The following is a 20,356-nucleotide window of genomic DNA, read 5'->3' as shown; positions in this document are numbered from 1 at the left end:
TGAAATTAAGAGATATACTGTATTTTGCACAGAGAGAAGTAGCACATGAAAACTTAACCCCGCCCCTCTGTTTTTTCCCTTTTTTTCTCACAAGTGTGGACACAGAACAAACAAATAAAAATAAAAAATAAATCAAATCATCTGGCACTGTGAACAGTTGGCATCTGTCAAAAACATAAAACAAAGGAACAGTGAGAAGAAAGAAAAAAACATAATTTTTCTGTCGACAGGCAACATCTTTTCTTTTTCTTTTCGTTGTGAGGCGTCTGCGTGTCGCCGGTCGGTCCTCGCGGTCCAGATCGCAGCGAGTACAGTAGTAGTGTTAGTACCAGTCGGTGCTTTGATTGAGAGTGTAGTAGTAACGGTAGGTAATACAATATTCTCCTTCTCCGCAAGTTCTTTTTTGTTGTAATCTTTTTTTTATCATTTTTCTTTTTTTACACGTCTCCATAAGAGACCATTCTCAAGTCTTTGATTGTTAACCAACCTATAAAGTGCTTTCTCAAAAGAAAAAAAAATAATAAGAATCTCCTCCTCTTCATTGTCATCCTCATCACCATCATCATCATCATCATCATCATCATAAACATCTTCATCTTTACAATAAATCAGTTATATATCAACCGTGGGCAACGTGACGAGTAGGAAAGAAAAGGGAGAGAGAGGGATGAATTAAAAAAAGGGGGGTGTGGGTTCAGGCACGAGCAGGGAGCTCCTCTTTCTCTCCCTCTCCTCTGTTCTGTTTTTTTTTTCACTTCTTGAAAGGTGTCAGTCTGCCGATGTTGTGCCAAAAGGTGGAGGTTTTGCGCTTGGGCTCGGCCAGCATGAAGACCTGCTGCTGGGGCAGAGCGCTGGGCAGCGACGGGTGCTTCTGACGCAGGAGGAAGTCATAGTAGGGCCTGGTCACCGCTGGGGGGGAGACAATAACATCTTATTGACCACATTCACACAGCGGCCATTTTGCTCTTATGACATGCTCAGATTTGCGATTCCTTTCCAACCTATTCCCACCTTGGTGAAAATGATAGATTAAGCCACATTTTAAAGTACTGAATATGAAAAATACACTTGAATGAAGCCCCCCCCCCTCCCCTTAAAGTCCCCTTGAAACGGCTAGTAGAATGCTATTTGAAAAAACAGGAAGCTAGGGAGGGACTTGTCATGGATATTAATGGGCGCTGCGGTCGACCCATTAGCTAGCAAGCTAATGTTAGCAACGTGCGTCAGCAACATTATGCAACATTAGTAACGTTAGCTAGCAAGCTATCATTGAACATTTGTTTAACATTGGATGCTAAATTAGTATACACCCGTGTGGATGACTCATCAACAAGTCTTAAAATAGTTTTCCAGGAAACAACACTAAAATACCATTAAGAAAACCTACAAAACAGCTTTTTTGTGATTGTTGGGAGAGATACTGGCATATAAGTGACAAACAGTGCAAGACATGTCTGATAAAAGAACATAAACATCTATCATGGGTCCTTTAAAAAGCACACATAAAGCCTACAGCCTTAACGCATGCTGGTGTGCGGACATGCATTTTCAATGAAAAGTGGTGGCTTATGAATTATAGAACAATGTCTTTGCATTATGCATCTAACAGTGGGCCATATACAAGAGACAGGGTGTGGGGGGTGGGGGCAATGTGCTCAGAGCTGTTATTACATAGTTGGGTTTGATGATCAGAGGGGGAATATGCTTAGATCAAATTCGTGGTCCTTCAAGGGGAGAGCACATGAACATCAGGAAACAATATAGGGCCTCATGAGAGGCTCCAATCACAACAACCACGATAACAACGGCCGACTAGAACACAGGTGTGTAGTTAAGCGTGTTGGTCTTATCTGTAAATACCCTTGCGTACCTCGATGACCATGCAATACCGCTATTTAATTCTCCACCGATACATTTGAGCTTATTAGAAATTGACGGGGGCTGTGCGGTTATGTACAATAAGTAGATGAAGAAAAAAAAAGATGGTCCAAATTATAAGTTCACGTACAACAATAGTAGCTATGTGACTGAGATGGAAGAATTCAGTTGTTTTATGAGGAGTACCATAAAACTGCTGTTATTAGAATAAAGGCCTTGCACAGAATGTTTGTGTAGTTCTGGGGCGGCTGATTGGCGCAGTGGGCAAGGCGCTCGCCTCTAACGCAGGAGACGCTGGGTTCGAGCCCAGCTCTCGGCGTTGCTGCTACCGGCTGGCTGGTCGTTCATACTAACACAATTGGCAAGTGTTAGAGGGTGGGAAAGCCGGTGGGTGGGGATCGGACGTTGTGGACAGCGACTCCTACAGGTCGCTTTGGTGACACCGGTGCGACGGAAGCAGGAAGTAGCGGGGGCAGCGTGAGCCTCCCACGCGTTACTCCTCGTCACTGAGAGTTCGAGCTGCTGCGGTCGAAAAGATGCGACAGGCTGCCTCCTCGTGTACCGGAGGGGACACGTGATGCAAGGCTTCTGTCCTCACTACAACCGACCAGTGGGAGGCATAGTCTAGCAACGTTCAGGACAGGGGAGGGAAGAATTGGATGGGAGAAAAATAGAAAAATGGGGAGAAAAAGTGGATACAAAAAAATAGTAGTTCTCTTTCTTCCAGCATGGCTGCCTGTAACTGCTCAAACACTGGAAACGCATGATATTACTGTTCTACTGTGACTTGTTTACAAGATCCATTAATAAGACACCAAATGATTAACGTTATGTGTTGGTTTAAATATTTCTCATATATCAACACATAGCAACCGTTGTCTCATCCATTGCTATGTGGCATGTGGGGACAAAGATTGTTGTTGCCCTTGGTTACCCATTGGCAAGTTATTAGGTCTGCCTAACACTTTTAACTTTAGGCTACTTATTGCATTTAACTATTTATTCTGTCGGTTATTGGTTTGACCAATAAACATGCTTTTTAGTCTGACAAGTTTATAACCTAAGCACTCATCTGTTACTGATATCTCACTGTTTAATAAGCCATCTTTAAAGGGCTCTAGCAGGCTAATTAATTTTTTTATTAAATTCTAAAGCTAGCACGCATATACTGGAATCATATGAAACTAGAGATCTTGAGGAATCCAAAGGTACTAGCATGTCATCCTAGCTTACTGACATAAAGTTGCTATTTTAAGATTAAATTTGATGGGAGGAAAATGCCATGGGCATGGCCATTTTCAAAGGGGTCCCTTGACTTCTTACCTCAAGATATCTGAATGAAAACTGTCTCAGTGGAACCACACAAGACTCCTCTACAGTGTCAAATATTCTTTTGTCACACACCATAGACGAAAATATGTTTTCCTGAAGCATCCTAACATCTAATGGCTTGGAACCACAGTAGGCCTACTCCTAAATGAGGCTCTGTTTTAGGATTAGTAAAGGGAAGAAACTGACACCTGGGCCCTCATTCATCAACGTGGCGTAGAATATGTTCTATTTCCACACGTAAGCACAGAATCTAGAATCAGTGCACGCACGAAAAAAACGGGATTCATCACACGTGCGTACACAGGTTCTACGCACACCTGTCTTGATAAATATGACTTTGATCCTACGTTTGAGCTCGTGCACTGTTTTAAGTATTTGCATACCAGAACCGCCCCGATTAACCATATACGGTAATGGAATACCCCCATGAAATGTGGAAAAATGGACTAAGCCGAGGGAAGCGTGTTATGAGAACGGTGATGTCGGATATGATATCTATTAACCATTGCTGCCTGGGCAGCGCAAACACTAATAAAGACCGTGCTGGAATATGACTGCCTTTTCCCGTGTTGTTTGATTAATACCCAGGGATTAAAGTTCTCCTCAATTTGATTCCAAATCGCGATGGATTTTCCGTCAATTTTCTACCTGCTGCATATGATTTCTAGAGGCATACTACAATCTATTTTGATGTCAGTATTGGGTAGCCTATATAAACAATAATACGAGAGCATATACAAGAACAATGAATCTCACTGCATGTATGATGTAGCCTGCCTTTCAATACATGAACTTGAATTCCATCATGTTTGTGTGCGGGACTCACAAGGCTGTTGTCACAATGGGTGGTACCGGTACAGTAATAACAGTCCACACAATATCACGATGGACCATGCCATAGCCTATGTTCTATTAGGACATGATCTGTGACGACAAATGTTCTAGAATGTTTGATTAAGATATCATACTCTGACAGCATGCCTATGATCAACAAAAACGCGAACTTGAATCCCATCATATACATAGTCTGTCCACTATCTGGTGTCATTGCAATGCGTTTTTTATTCTTTCTTATACAGTAAAAAGGGGGAAGAACACTATATCGTGGGTGTTCATATGACTTGTATTCTGCTTACAGCTTCGAAATTCCACTTGTTTCGTTTAATGTAAAGCCTTTTAAATATAATCAAAACGTTCCCGTGTTTCTGCGGTCTGTGCGCAAAATAATAACGAGTTGAGCTACGCGGAGCGCAGTCAGTCAGTACACCCCGTATATTCCGATAACGCTATATAAACCATGCTGCATTCATTCTGAGAGAAAGATCTATTATTCCAAATGCTATTTATAGAGTTTTGACCATAATTACACTACTGTTGCTATTTTACAATGAACTATAATGAATTACGGTTAATACAGAACATGCCAGTGTTGAAACTAATGCACAGAAGCTCATTTCCTTGTTGTAATAATATATTCTACCACTGGGCGTCAGCTAAGTGTGCTCCGAGCTGTGCGTACACATCAGCGTTTCCGTTAGCCGGTAATTACCGGTATTTGACCGGCAAAATCTGGTGAAGTCCGACATATCTAATCTCTCCGGTCATAATGTCCGGTGAAAATAATTCCCTCTAAACACAATTAGATTATTTGAATTGTATTAAAATAGGCTAAAATTAAATAGCCTATGCGATGAACGAAACAATCATTACATTTGTCGTTGCTTCACCAAGCAGCCGGTCAATGACATCCTGTGTCAGCGAGCTGGCAGCTGATATATTTACGTGAAGCATGGCTTGGCAGGGTGCAGTACTCCAATTCAGCCATTGGCAATTCAGCTGTTGGGTGGGGGCGCTGCTGACACCGCTGCTCTGCTCTGTCTGCTCCTGCTCCATGCTTCACGTAAATATATCAGCTGCCAGCTCGCTGACACAGGATGTCATTGACCGGCTGCTTGGTGAAGCAACGACAAATGTAATGATTGTTTCGTTCATCGCATAGGCTATTTAATTTTAGCCTATTTTAATACAATTCAAATAATCAAATTGTGCTTAGAGGGAATTATTTTCACCGGACATTATGAGCAGCAGCACCAAGTCGTTGGGAGGTGGAGATATACATCACGGCGCAAACCCACGATAATGTTGCCGTCTCTCTGCCAAATTTCTCAGTTCTTCGCTTGATATAATTAATACAAATGTCCAATATAACGGAATTCGTTAGCTCATAAAAATGTGATTATAACAGACTGCTGTTTATTAAGGTCGGGCAGACTGCCCACCGACACCTCAAGTCGGCAGCAGCACGCAGTCTCGAGGGACTTATTTTATTTGGAATATATTAATGACTGTATATACGCAAAAGTAGTCTAGTTTTAAGTTAAAATATTATAAATGCCTTGATGATGTCATTCTTTATATAGGCCTATCAATTGTTTTTAAGCTCAATAAACTCTGACCGGAATTTATCCCATTTGTCCGGTAGATTGAAATCTACCGGACACTCAGACCTGCAAAAAAAAATTCTAACGGAAACCCTGGTACACATAAGCACGAAGTGAAGTTCAAGTTGAAATTGATGAATCCCACTCTTTGCTTAGAAATGGTCGTACGCACAGGTTAAGCACATATCTGTGCGTAAGACACGTTGATGAATGAGGGCCCAGGAGTTTTCCTCTAATTAGAAGTGCATTGAACAATGTAGCAATTTTTTGACTTATGGACAGCTAAGAAATGGAAGAAAATGCATTTAACTCTATGGGAACAATATACCTATACCTGTCCCCCCCAAAAGGGGTGTGGCTTTGAGTATAGTAAAATGTGACATAACGCCGGTCATGCACAGCAGAACAGCCTACCTTTGGGCTTCCCAGCTGGATGGCTTTTGCAGGCGTTCAACATGGCCTGCTTCTTCTGCTCCTCAGTGAGAGAGAAGCCTGGAATGACAAGAAGGAACCATCAGTGCATACAGTCTGCCTATTCTTGATTCTTGATTCTAATAAACACATAATAAACACATTCAGAGTCCATTTCCATCCATGACAACGTACAGTGCATGCTCAGTCTGCCTAATAAACACATAATAAAACACATTCAGAATCCATTTCCATCCATGACATTGTTTAAGGTACATTTTGAACAGATAAAAACATTTCTTATCTGTTCAAAATGTACCTTAAAGGGATATTTTCTTAGACAGATATGCTTGTTTTATGCAAATGTATGTTTATTAAATAAAATAAATAACAGAATGTCCAGAAAAGCAAAGGTACTGCATTTAGCATAAAATAAATATGCATTAAACCAAACAATGCATCGCAACAACAGACACATTGTAGACATGTATACTGTAGATCACTCCCTGGATCCCTTGGACTTTCAAAGCAAATCATGTAATTGTGTCTAACCTCACAAAATAATAAAACATCACAAAAACGTCACCATCTACTATTTTGACAGGACAGTTCACAGGTCTAACTTTACTCAATTTGCACTTGTGAACCTGGATTTGTATTTATTCCAGAATACTATTTGTTCCAGACTGGGAGGAGAGGAGGAGGAGGTTCTGGTCAAAAAGGGCTCGTCTTTCAGCAGGACCGCTAGCTGGTCCTAAATGGATCACAGCAAGGATGGCAGACTGCTGAAGTTCACACACTCAGAGCCAGATTGCGACGAAGAAAACACACAGACACACTGTTTCTATTTCCTTAAAGAAATATTGTATAATAAAACACAAGATACTTGTGTAACTGTACCCAAGTTACACAACCCAAACAACTGCCTCTTTGAACTGCTGCGGTCAGGCAAGCGCTACCGGAGTCTCATGGCCAGTACAGAGAGACTCAGAAGGAGCTTTCTTACTTACTTTTTACTGTATGAAGCACACTCTCAGGGGCTCATACAGAACCAAGCATTTCACTGTAAAGTATGTGTATTCTATTGTGATAATTAATAAACAAACTTGAACTTGTGCCCTAATGATAGGAATAAACGCTCAATGAAGAAACCCACTCCCATTGCCAAAGGAAACATGCCTATGAATACTTAATATGGAATTACACGCTACAACTATATTACGGGCCCATCATGGCCCCTAAACAGCATTACCAACTTATTTACCTTTGTACATTCTCTTCTAACCATGCTATGCAGTGCTGCTGTCGACAGCAACATAACCCCCCCCCCCCCCCCCACAGGGATGATACCACCCTGCCCCCCCACAGGGATGATACCACCCTGCCCCCCCACAGGGATGATTCCACCCTGCCCCCCCCCGCAGGGATGATACCACCCTGCCCCCCCCCACAGGGATGATACCACCCTGCCCCCCCCACAGGGATGATTCCACCCTGCCCCCCCCCGCAGGGATGATACCACCCTGCCCCCCCCGCAGGGATGATACCACCCTGCCCCCCCCCGCAGGGATGATACCACCCTGCCCCCCCACAGGGATGATATTACCCTGCCCCCCCCCCCCGCAGGGATGATACCACCCTGCCCCCCCACAGGGATACCACCCTGCCCCCCCCACAGGGATGATACCACCCTGCCCCCCCCCCCCACAGGGATGATACCACCCCCCCCCCACAGGGATGATACCACCCTGCCCCCCCCCCCGCAGGGATGATACCACCCTGCCCCCCCCTCCCCACAGGGATGATACCACCCTGCCCCCCCCCCCCACAGGGATGATACCACCCTGCCCCCCCCCCCCCCACAGGGATGATACCACCCTGCCCCCCCACAGGGATGATACCACCCTGCCCCCCCACAGGGATGATACCACCCCCCCCCCCCCACAGGGATGATACCACCCTGCCCCCCCCGCAGGGATGATACCACCCTGCCCCCCCCGCAGGGATGATCAACTTCTTTCTTTATATCTTATCTTACATACGTCTTTTTTCCCCTCCCAGCTCATCCCTTGGATTGGTGTCACATCAACCCATTTACTTAGTTCTGTCAGTTACAGTACCGTGCCAGTTACAGTACCCTGCCAGTTACAGTACCCTGCCAGTTACAGTACCCTGCCAGTTACAGTACCCTGCCAGTTACAGTACCCTGCCAGTTACAGTACCCTGCCAGTTACAGTACCATGCCAGTTACAGTACCGTGCCAGTTACAGTACCCTGCCAGTTACAGTACCGTGCCAGTTACAGTACCCTGCCAGTTACAGTACCCTGCCAGTTACAGTACCGTGCCAGTTACAGTACCCTGCCAGTTACAGTACCGTGCCAGTTACAGTACCGTGCCAGTTACAGTACCCTGCCAGTTACAGTACCCTGCCAGTTACAGTACCGTGCCAGTTACAGTACCCTGCCAGTTACAGTACCCTGCCAGTTACAGTACCGTGCCAGTTACAGTACCCTGCCAGTTACAGTACACATTCCATAAACCCTCTGCCAGTTGAAGTGGCAGTATACCTCCTCTAATCTGAGCACAAAGTGATCATAGTCTTCAATGGAATAGTCATATTTAATCTCACAATAGCTTTGGTTTACTTTAAATCTCATCTGCCCAATTATGCTTAACCTTATGTTAAAATATACATTTTCTCTAGTTTAAAGAATAATTCTTCGAATCCATATTTACAAAACACATCACACATGTCCGCCATCCAAGGCCCATTCCGTCGTTTATCCCATCTAAATATTTCTATTGTCATCCATAATCGAGTAACTTATTCCATAACCTGGCAGCGCAAGCCAAGTTCCACCTAACCTCACAAGACACCCACCCCATGTCTTCTGAAATCATATTTACAGTATCCCAGATATGTTTTTACTACCTGTACCACCCCCCCCCTTCCCCCATGCTGCTATGATGCCTGAATTTCCCCAAGGGGATCAATAAAGGAATATCTTGGAATATCTTATATGAGAGATACTAGGATAATTCCCATGACCCCAGACCCCAGCCCCATATACAGCATAGCAAAGCTAGATGTGGTAAAAAAACGAGGCCTCTACAAGGAAATGCCGGGTTTTGATTGATTGATTGAAAACATTAACAGATTGCAGAATGGGTACAATAAAGTACAGCTCAATACAAACAATTGCTAAGAGGATGCAGACCAGAAAAAGACTTTCGTCTTGTTTACATCAGGGTCCCCCATTTTCAATTCATCAAGACATTTATGACATATACAAGACATACAAATATACAGTACTGTGTGAGAAATATACAGTCTCCTCTTACCCGTCTCCTGGTCGTGCTGGACCTGCGTCCTCTCGTCGGTGAAGGCCCGGAGCCAGCGCTGCTTCTGCTCTGGCTTCTTGGCGCACAGGAGGTGGACCTCGCCCCCGTCCAGCGAGCGCAGCTTCAGGGCGTTCTTCACGCTGACGTTGAAGTCCCTCTCCTTCCCGTCCTCCAGGTCCACCACCTCCATGTGGTCCATGTCCAGGCGACCCTTGTAGTACAACATGTCCCGTCGCAAAAGGTCCTGCGCGAGAGGTTCAAGGGGACACCGTGTGAGGTCACGTGAAAATGGGAGGACGCCACCAGGGTCACGTTACGACATTTTAATACGTCTCTGAGCTGGTTCTGAGGTCACAATCGCTCCTGAATGTAGGTATCTAGCAGGCTTGGGATCCGTTCACATTTTATATACTTTATGTAAGGCGCTATATAAAATAAATCTATTATTATTATTATTATTATTATTATTATTATTATTATTATTATTATTATTATTATTATTATTATTATTATTATTAATTCAATTAATTCAGGAGGTAGATTTTCTTTAAAATTAAAACATTAAATTGCTGCTTGTGAGCAGCAATTTCTGTTTACATTTTTGATCCATTCGATTGAAAGTGAGTTGATCCCAATCCTGGTAATGAGAAATACTATTTTTAAAAGTCATTTTAAACTGACTCAACTTTAGAGAATTTTGAGAGAACCGACAATAATCTTCTAATTCAGGTTCAGGATATTCCAAAATAACATTTTGTTTTGTCCCTTCCATATCTGGCAAACTAGGACGTGTGCCCTATTTCCAAGGCAGACTATGCTCTTGGGGCCACAGAGACTGTTTTGAAAATGTGTTTTATTTTTTTTTATCCACTTTTTCTCCTTATTTCTTATTTTTCTCCCATCCAAATTTCGTATTGCCAATTCTCCCCTCCCCTGTCTTGAACGTTGCTAGACCATGCCTCCCACTGGTCGGCTGTAGTGAGGATAGAAGCCTTGCATCACGTGTCCGCTCCGGTACACGAGGAGGCAGCCTGTCGCATCTTTTCACCAGACAGCGCGGACTCTCAGTGGCGAGGAGTAACGCGTGGGAGGCTCACGCTGCCCCCGATACTTCCTGTCTCTGCTGTGCAGGCGTCACCCAACCAACCTGTAGGAGTCGCTGTCCACAACGTCCAATCCCCACCCATCGACTTCCACCCGCTACCTCTGCCAATTGAGATAGTATGACGACTCGGGGAGTCGAGACCGGAGTCTCTTGCATTGGTGACGAGCGCAATCTCCGCTACGCCACCCAGCCGCTACGCCACCCAGTTTCTTTATTATTTGTCACAATAAAATACATATATTTTACGATGAAATGCTTGTTTCTGTATGAGCCCCTGAGAGTGTGCGTCATACAGTAAAACAAGTAAGTAAGAGTAAGTAAAAAGTAAGTAAAGAGGAATATTCAATATACATATATACAATATACAATACAGAGTCAAATGAGTAACAGTGAGGTACAATGCAGAAATGAGGTACAAAAGTTTAGGGTAAGGTGCAAATGCAAATGAGGTATGAATGTAGTGCAAATCTGTTGTTGTTGTGACGCTAGTGTGTGCTGATGAGTGTGTTCTACGCACCTTCTTGCAATACACCATCTGATGGTCGAACAGGAAGAACATTCGCTGCTGGCTCTTGGCCTGAGGCTGGGAGAGCTTGGTCAGCTCCCCCGAGAAGATGAGGTCAGAGCTTTTGCTGAGGACATCTTCCCCCTGTGGAGAGAGAGAGAGACACACACACACACACACACACGCACACACACACACATGTTACAGTGAGTTGGACCTCACTGGACTACACAACCCAAGACGCACTATCCTGACATTAGAAGGTACATGATCTACAAAGAGTGGTCTCTTGCATTTATTGACCTCTATTGATCTCTATTTAATACCTAGGCATATGGCTTGATGAAAAGTTGGCTTTTAATGTGCATATTGATACTCTATTGACATTTATTTCTGTTCTGTTTGAAGCCAGAAAGAAAATTGTGCAAAGCTCATTTCTATCTCTATTAGATTATGGTGATGTGATTTACATGCATATAACTTCATCCCAATTGGACTCTGCTTATCACGCTGTGTTACGTTTCGTAAAAAAGTGCAGGCTCACACACTCATAATTGCACTTTATATTCATTTTTATCTCTATACCAAAGTAAAAAAAAATACACATGTTGCTATTTATTGTCAAATAAATGCTGTTATATCTCCAGCTTGCAAAATACCATTACCTTAGGAGCACTCCCTTCTTTGAATACCTTTAAAAGTATTTTACAAACTGCACTAAAGGAACCATGTTGCTGTTTGACACAGCCTTGCCTTGAGGGGGACTGTGTTATGGACATCACTGGTGCAGCCTGTACGCCTCTCTACTCTGTCCCCTGTGTACCTAGTCAACTCTGTCCCCTGTGTAGCTGGAAGAAGATATATTGTATCTCAGTGGGACCTTCCTGGCTAAATAAAGGATACATACAAAATTGTATTAATGCATTGCTCCCTCCATACCTCCCAGTCTTCTATGGAGCTCTGCCATTGGGCGATCTTGTCGATGTTCTCCAGGCGTCGTTTCCTCTCGTTGATGAGACGGGCCACGTTCTTCATGGCGTTTAAGGCGGCCTCCACGTCCGTGTAGTCCCTGTGGATCAGATCAAAACCTTGTTGGTGTCTAGGACAGACCACGGCTAAATAATAGCTGAATGCAGTAGAGCCTCAACCTCATTTATCCAGGCCTTAAAAATTCCTATTAAATATGCAGTGATACTACTATGTGTTCTATCAATTGACCTATTTCACACCCGCCCTCTTTTCTAGATCATCCAATCACAACTGTTGCGGTTGTTGAAGTAGAAGCTGTTAAAATAATATTGTAATTTTGGTAATGAGTTGCATGAATGTTTAATATAATTTTTTTTAATGATCTCCATTTTTATTGATTTTGATTAACAATGTTCTACTGTAGTTGACAATACATGTGAAACTGGTGGTTCATGTCACCTCACCCCTGACTCTTTTCTTTTAAGCCACAGATCCTGTTGTTTTGTTTTGTTGTTTGTTTGTTTTTTGTTTGTTAATTTCAACCACTTCATCCAATTGGACAGCACCTTGCTTCCTTTTTTTTAATCTTATTTGTTTGTTCCTGTTGTTACTATACACATATATTCATAATTTTCAATTTTTTTATCTTTTATTTTTATTTTTTTTCTACCCTTTCCTTGTACAGTGTCCTTGAGTCTGAGAAAGGCGCTTCTCTCTTAAAATCCAATTTATTATTATTATTATTATTATTATTATTATTATTATTATTATTATTATTATTATTATTATTATTATTATTATTATTATTATTATTATTATTATTATTATATTCACATGGTGCCCATATTGTACTTATGTCATGCTCTGGTTGGGATCCCTTTCCCTGAGGGTGGAAAGGAATACCAACCTGAGCATGACGTAAGGACAACATGGGCACCATGTGAATAATGGTCAAATCTGCTGGTATCTGGACCTACAAGTACCTCAAGTAGTGTTTTCAATCAATATTGCCGTGGTCAATAAATGATTCATAATCAGTGATAATTAAAATGAAATTGAAATAGAATTAAAGTGAATTGAACCCAACCCTGCAAGCCGATAACTTGAGCAAGCGTTCACATCTTGAAACCCCCCCTACGCATTACAACAGTATAATATACCCATACTTCAGAATCAGAATCGTCTTTATTTTCCAAGTATGTTTACACTTGCAAGGAATTTGACTCTGGTTTAGTGACAAAGAAAAAGAGAATAACAACACAGAGATGTACACAAGGGATCATATATATATATACAGGTGAAACCATTCCTGTGAGCTGTAAACAGGATCCAAATAGTGCAAAGAACTGAAGAGAGCAAGGAGTGAAGAGTTGAATATGAAATGGTTATGAGATGGTGAATAGGTCACCTGTGCTGGGGGTTGGTGTATTTAATAGGTCACCTGTGCTGGGGGTCGGTGTATTTAATAGGTCACCTGTGCTGTAGGTTGGTGTATTTAATAGGTCACCTGTGCTGGGGGTTGGTGTATTTAATAGGTCACCTGTGCTGGGGGTTGGTGTATTTAATAGGTCACCTGTGCTGGGGGTCGGTGTATTTAATAGGTCACCTGTGCTGGGGGTCGGTGTATTTAATAGGTCACCTGTGCTGTAGGTTGGTGTATTTAATAGGTCACCTGTGCTGGGGGTTGGTGTATTTAATAGGTCACCTGTGCTGGGGGTTGGTGTATTTAATAGGTCACCTGTGCTGTAGGTTGGTGTATTTAATAGGTCACCTGTGCTGGGGGTTGGTGTATTTAATAGGTCACCTGTGCTGGGGGTTGGTGTATTTAATAGGTCACCTGTGCTGGGGGTTGGTGTATTTAATAGGTCACCTGTTCTGTAGGTTGGTGTATTTTATTTATTTTTTTATTATCTTTTCCCCCCTCCTTCTTTTTCCGATTTTTCTCCCATCCCACCGTTAGTCGTTATGCCAATTCCCAACCCTTCCTGGTTGTTGCGCACTTTCCCCTACTGTTGGTCCGAGAGGCCGGAGACTGTCACATGCTTTCCGCCGACGCATGTGCAGCCAGCCGGCAGCCAGCCTGGCCGCGCAGATTCTCACCGGGAGAGTGTAACGTGTGGAAGGTCGCACTACCTCTCTCCAGATCCTACCCTTGCTGAGCAGGCGCCCCGACCGAACTGTAGGGGTCTCTGTCCACAACGCCCAGGACCCACCCACGGCTCCCCTCCCCCTAACTCAGCCAAACGAGTTAGTATAGCGATCAGCCCAAGCCAAGGCAATGCTGACTCTCCGGGAGTCGAGACCGCAGCCTCTTGCATTGGTGACGAGCACAATCTCCGCTATGCCACCTGACCGCCCCTAGGTTGGTGTATTTAATAGGTCACCTGTGCTGGGGGTTGGTGTATTTAATAGGTCACCTGTGCTGGGGGTTGGTGTACTTGAGAAGCTCAGCCAGCTGCAGAGGGTACTTGCAGATCTTCTGGACGGGTGTGAGCAGGAAGCCATCCAGGGAGATGTCAATCATCTTCTGGAGGAGACGGCAGGCCTCGAAGAAGAACACATACTTGTTGACCTTCATGAGCTTGGACAGCTGGACGCAGGCGTTGGGGTGGTTGTTGCAATACTCAGAGTAGATCTGGAAATCCGTCTGCTGCAAGGGAAACAGCAGAAATCGGTTTGCCACAAGGAAACAGCTGAAATGTGTTTGCTACAAGGAAACAGCAGAAATCGGTTTGCTACAAGGAAACAGCAGAAATATGTTTGCTACAAGGAAACAGCAGAAATATGTTTGCTACAAGGAAACAGCAGAAATCTGTTTGCTACAAGGAAACAGCAGAAATCTGTTTGCTACAGGGGAAATATTTCTCCTGTCGGCACAGCAGCGGGGTGTGGTGGAAGGCCTCCTGGCTCTTCCCTCAAATACACGTTCCCCATTGTCTACCATTGCCCCTCACATCTACCCCCTCCTCCCCCTCCTAGCCCACCATCCCGTCACCCCCCCCCCCCCCCTTCTCTTTCCCACCTGGGCAGACCACACACCCTTTCTCTGTCATTGTATAAAAGTCTTTATACAATGGCATGCACATTTCTTGATTCTGATTGGCTGAAACAGTCAAGTAAGACGTTGTTATTTCGTATAACACACTCCACGTGACCCCAGATCCCTCCCACAACCAAATAACTTTTTTTTCCTGTCTGAATGAATCCGCCATAGATAGACAAATGGAAGTATGAATAGCCTTTGAACGAATCCTCCAAAAAAGATAGTCAACTGGAATGTTAGTTCGTTACACATATGTTGGATTATGTAATTTTTTATTTTTTTTGTCAGACCATTGGATTTGATTGATTGATTGATTGATTGATTGATTGATTGATTGATTGATTGATTGAAAATGTTATTAACAGATTGCCGAATGGGTACAATACAGTACGGCTCAATAGTATACACACAATTGTTAAGGGGATGCAGACCAGAGAAAGACTTTCGTCTTGTTTACATCAGGGTCCCCCATTTTCAATTCATCATAACATATATGACATACATGACATACAGATAGACAGTACTGCTACATCTATACATTTATGACATATCAGATTTACAAATACAGTACTGTTTGTGATACAAAAAGAGTCTAAAAAAGAGAGTATATACATTTGACGAAGAAATTGTACATTGGAGGAGGTTGGGTAGGTGGGGTGGAAGGGGGGGTTGGGTAGGTGGGGTGGGGGTGGGGAAACTGTACATTGGAGGTGGTTGGGTGAGGGGGGGTGGGGGGGGTAACTGTACATTGGATTATCGACGAAACCTTACTTGGTCCCAAGAAGAGGGTCTCGTGTATTATTGGGTTAGGACATTTACTGTACATTGGAGGGGGTTGGGTTAGGACATTTACAGGGGCCAGTTTTGAATTGCAGTCTCCCGTAGGTGCTCTTTGAGAGTGGTTTTGAAAGTGGGTAGTGATTCACATTCCTTTACAGCTGTGGGTAGGGCGTTCCACATTGATGTGGCATAATTGCGAAACGTGTTTAGTCCCTTATTTGAGCCGAATCTGGGTTTAACATGGTTTGTGAAGCTCCCTCTGGTGTCTACTAGTGGATCTACTATTGGATCTACTTTCTATGTGGATGGTTTTGTGAATAAATCTCCATTATGCTTCAATTACTGTGTGTTTATTGTATAGAAATAAGGTTGGGTGAATTGGGCCATTGTATGTGTGTTATACTGATTAGATCACGCCTAGGGGGGTCTAACGACCCTCCGCTGCGCGTCGGGCCTAACAACCACCCCTAGGCGTGATCTAATCAGTATAACACACTCCTGCGCGTGATGTAATGCTTAAATGTACCCCATGTCTCAAGGAGCCCGTTACGAGACACCCCCATGGCCAGGGGCTCCCGGGTCTCTCAAGCCAATTCTCCTGGGTTGTAAAGCTAATAAACTTATGACAACAACTATGGTCTAAGCAAGGTTTCTCTCTTCCACAGGGGTGTGCTTACGTGTTGCAGGAAGCAGGAGCCGATCTCGCTGAGGTGCGGCTGCTCCCTGTTGAACTTCTTCTCCAGGTCTTTGAGGAACTTCCTCTGGAAGCGGTAGATCTCCTCGATGTTGCCGAAGATGGTCCGCAGCTGCTCCTCCGTGAACATGTCCGTCCTTTTGCGGCACTGTTTGATGTGACCCTGAAGTCAGAGGGAGAACACGGGGAGGACCTCGTCAGCAAACACTTCCTGGTTCACATGATAGGGCAAGGATTCCAGTTATGATCCTCTGTCATCTTTCACCAGACTCACACCGCGAAGAGGACATGTTGATAGTACAAAATTACCTTCCACAATTGAATGATAACAGGCAGATATTAACATTTCATTTTCTTACAAGAAATGAGATCTGAAATATTTGTATACATGTAAATATATTTGAATAATACATATACTTGTTTGAAAATGTCTTTAGGCCTGTCACACTTTACCATGCAGTTCAATGTGATATGTGACAGATATTGTGACAGACATATTGTGATATACATATCGATATCAGAAAATATGATTGTCGTCTTATTAATTTATTCCACGGTCATATAGCACTGTATGTTAACAACACAATACATCGGGTTTTCTTTTAAAGGAACACGCCAACATTTTGGGAATTCTGTGCGTTCAGTAGAAAGCTATCTGGATGCATGTTAGCCTAGCGTAGCACAATGAATGGAAGCGGACAGTGCCGGTTAGCCTTCGCTAGAGGTGTTAGTTGGACAATGCCTAGGCTAACCAGCACTGTCCGCTTCCATTCATTGTGCTAAGCTAGGCTAACGTGCAGCCAGATAGCTTTCTACTGAACGCACAGAGAGGAGACTGGTCTCTATCTTCTTGTCTCTCTCTGGAGAAGACGGTAAGCTAATTTCCCCAAAAATGTTGGCGTGTTCCTTTAAAGGAGAGCGATAACTCTACGCTAGCCTCGGTGTGTTGCGGTTGAGAGCGCTGAGGAGCAGAGACGGCGCCTGACCTCGCAGATGTCTTTGAGGTGCTTGATGTAGTCTCGCTCCGTGCTCATGATCTCATTGATGACGTTGGTCCTCATCTGCTCCTTGCAGGGAAGGCCAGGCCCCAGGAGCAGCCCCCGGCCCGCCCGGTCCTCCTTCCCCCCGGCCTGGGCCTCCTCCAGCTGGGCTAGGTACTCCTCCATCATGGGTTCATCCTGGTTCACACGCAACTGAGGGGCCAGGAAGACAGAGGGCGTCGTTACATTTTTACCTCCCTTTTTAACACCATCACATTTCCACCGTTTGAAGCTGCTGGTTTCCACAGAGTTCTCAAATTTGAAGTAGTTCTTCTTTGTCATCTTCTTTTGAAAATGATTCATACATGATCTCTCCCCGATTCTACAGTACCTTGTTTTTTTTACTAATTAAATTTCTTCTAACGTCAATTTTGGGTTTCGTCATGCAACCTTACAGTACAAGCATATTGACAAGTGAAACAAAGACCTAATGCCACAAATGTTTTTCGGGAAACTCCAACCCAGTATGGAATCACATAGAACGGGCCAGTATGAAATCACATAAAAAACCCAATTACAAGCCATGGCCTCATGATAAATGGTTAAAGCGGTATTTTGTGCACAAAAAAAAACAGCAATCTTGAAATGGGCTGATTGCACATTTCAGTCTGGCCAGTATTGCAAACGCTGCAGTCATTAATCAAACAGGGCAATTAAAGTGCTGTATATCTCAGCGTCTTTTCCGTATACTTCAGCTCCCCGAAGACAGGAAGGGGGGGAGAGAGAGAGAGAGAGAGATACACACTTAGCACTCACCCGCACAAAGCTGGCAGGGAACCAGCCCTCGCTGTCCAGGATGCGGCCCCACCACCACTCCTTATTGGTAGCGTCCACTACCTCGATGACATCGCCCGCCTTGAAGCCCAGCTCCTGGTCGTCCATGGTGACGTGGTCCCAGAGGGCCTCGGCGAACACCACACTGCCATCGCTGATCAGCTGGAAGGAGGGAGGGAGGGAGGGAGGGAGGAGGATGATTAGTACATGTCTATCGTCTGAGTCCCGGGAACGATCCGAATAAAATCCTTCAGACGAGGAACCGCATGAGTCAAGTTTTCAAATGTTAATATTTCAACTTTTCAAACTTCATTATCGGGAGGGAGGTGGTTAGTCGGAGCGTGTGCGTTCATAATTAAAGACGTAAGAGGTTGGGACATTTCACAATCATACTCCTGGTGGTAAGGAAATCACCCCTCCCCCCGGAACCTCCACAGGATGAGATAATTACTCTGGATAAGGTTGTGAAGTCAGCTAAACCTCTTCACTTCCCGCCAAAAAGGATGGTGGGAAGATTTAGAATTTGCAGTGTATTTAGCGCCACTGAAGCAGAACAAGTAACTCTTTCAAAAGAAACGAGAAAATCATACTGTAATCCAAAATGGCATTAAACAGTGTTAGCTAAACAAGCAGTATACAATAGCCTACAATCCGTCTTCATGCTGTCACAACTAGGTTTACAAGACAGGAATGCAATAGGTTATGTTATGTACACAGATTGATAATCCTATATTATTCCAGATAGGCCACTTGATGAGTCTATGAGTTGGCCCATGTTATCGTGGTGTCCCATTTATAATAGCCATAGGATGAGCTCAGATCCCAGGTAATTACTAAAATATGAAGATGTCATCTGGTACACTGAGGCATGTAATCACCATATGCCGTGTTGGACGTTTGCGATTTTCCCATGGCAATAGTAGCAGGATCCATATAAACATTGTATCCCGTCATTAACCAGGATGTTAGTATCTATCTGGAATATCAACGTGCGTGTGAACACACTCAACGTCACTCGGCACACAGCCGATGACTCTGCACTCTCCACAGTCCCTTTGTCACCACATAATCACAGCCTTGTCGCTTAGCTATTCTGTAGCTAAGCTAACAAGCAGCATCGGCCCCAGTGTAAAGAGGCATCGACCGCTCGGGCAGCCGTAGTCTGAGGCCCGAGCGTGACAGAGAGATCAATGTGGTGATAAGGCGGGGGGAGGGGGGATGAAACCGAGAGGGCGGGGGAGGGAGACAGAGGGGAAGAGAGAGAGAGAGAGAGAGAGAAAGGGGGAGCAATCAGAGGGAGAGGAGAGATGGCGTTATTGATGAACACACTGCAGTGGTCATATTTCACGCTGCCTCGTACACACACTGCGTCAACACGGCCTCAGGCTCCAGCCGGTCCGTCCGTTACGCACCGCTCAGCCCTCGCGGAGACAACACCGATCCTTTTGTCGGACTTGGGAACCAATTCCGTTTCACTGGAACGTGCCACATCACCGAGGGGATCAATGCTGAGAGATCTTTTCCCCCCTCCACGTCTAACTCACGGCTACATACTACTATACATTGTATTGAGCTGAAGTGACCACGCTGAGATGATACTGCACTGTGTGTGAAGAGTGAACGTGTGTTCTTTCTCAGTGATCTGTGTCTCTGTGCCACAGATCCATCAACACGCAGGCTGTTGCTAGGCAACACACCTACACCGTCTCTCTCGCCTCTCGTCTCGTCTTCCTCTCCCAGTTCCTTGCCATCTGCACTATGAGTGACACCACGATATCCCCTTCTCTAAAGACATGCCGTGATACACGGCTTTAATATCCCAGTGGTGCGAACCACACAGGATAACATTAAATAGCCATATACACAACCATATTCCCTGTCTTGAATATTCTGATAATAAACAACAAGTGACACAACCACAACTTCATAAAGATTATTATACCTAGAGGATAGTTGAGTATAGTCCTTTCATAAATATTATTATGCCTAAAGGACAGTAGAGTCCTTTGCTAAACATTACGATAAAAGACTACAAAATAGT

General features: G+C 44.1%; 1 protein-coding gene across 2 annotated transcripts in view; it reads right to left on the bottom strand.

Annotated features, from left to right (window-relative positions):
* The window catches only part of LOC311238541 (rho guanine nucleotide exchange factor 4-like), a 34,312-nt gene continuing 13,956 nt past the window's right edge, over window positions 1-20,356 (bottom strand). For both annotated transcript variants that reach the window (XM_084326642.1, XM_084326641.1), the window contains exons 2-10: window positions 18,298-18,477; window positions 17,488-17,694; window positions 16,485-16,664; window positions 14,402-14,634; window positions 11,955-12,084; window positions 11,028-11,159; window positions 9,406-9,649; window positions 6,066-6,143; window positions 1-909 (exon numbers count right to left, since the gene is read on the bottom strand). In XM_084326642.1, coding sequence (XP_084182768.1) covers window positions 752-909; window positions 6,066-6,143; window positions 9,406-9,649; window positions 11,028-11,159; window positions 11,955-12,084; window positions 14,402-14,634; window positions 16,485-16,664; window positions 17,488-17,694; window positions 18,298-18,423 — 1,488 coding nt within the window. In that variant the 5' untranslated portion in view covers window positions 18,424-18,477 and the 3' untranslated portion in view covers window positions 1-751. The remainder of the gene's footprint in view (window positions 910-6,065; window positions 6,144-9,405; window positions 9,650-11,027; window positions 11,160-11,954; window positions 12,085-14,401; window positions 14,635-16,484; window positions 16,665-17,487; window positions 17,695-18,297; window positions 18,478-20,356) is intronic.

Source organism: Notolepis coatsorum (genome assembly GCF_963971535.1).
Source record: "Notolepis coatsorum genome assembly, chromosome: 12".
Lineage (NCBI taxonomy): Eukaryota > Metazoa > Chordata > Actinopteri > Aulopiformes > Paralepididae > Notolepis > Notolepis coatsorum.
Note: the sequence above shows the minus strand (reverse complement) of the source record. Positions and strands in the feature narration are given on the sequence as shown.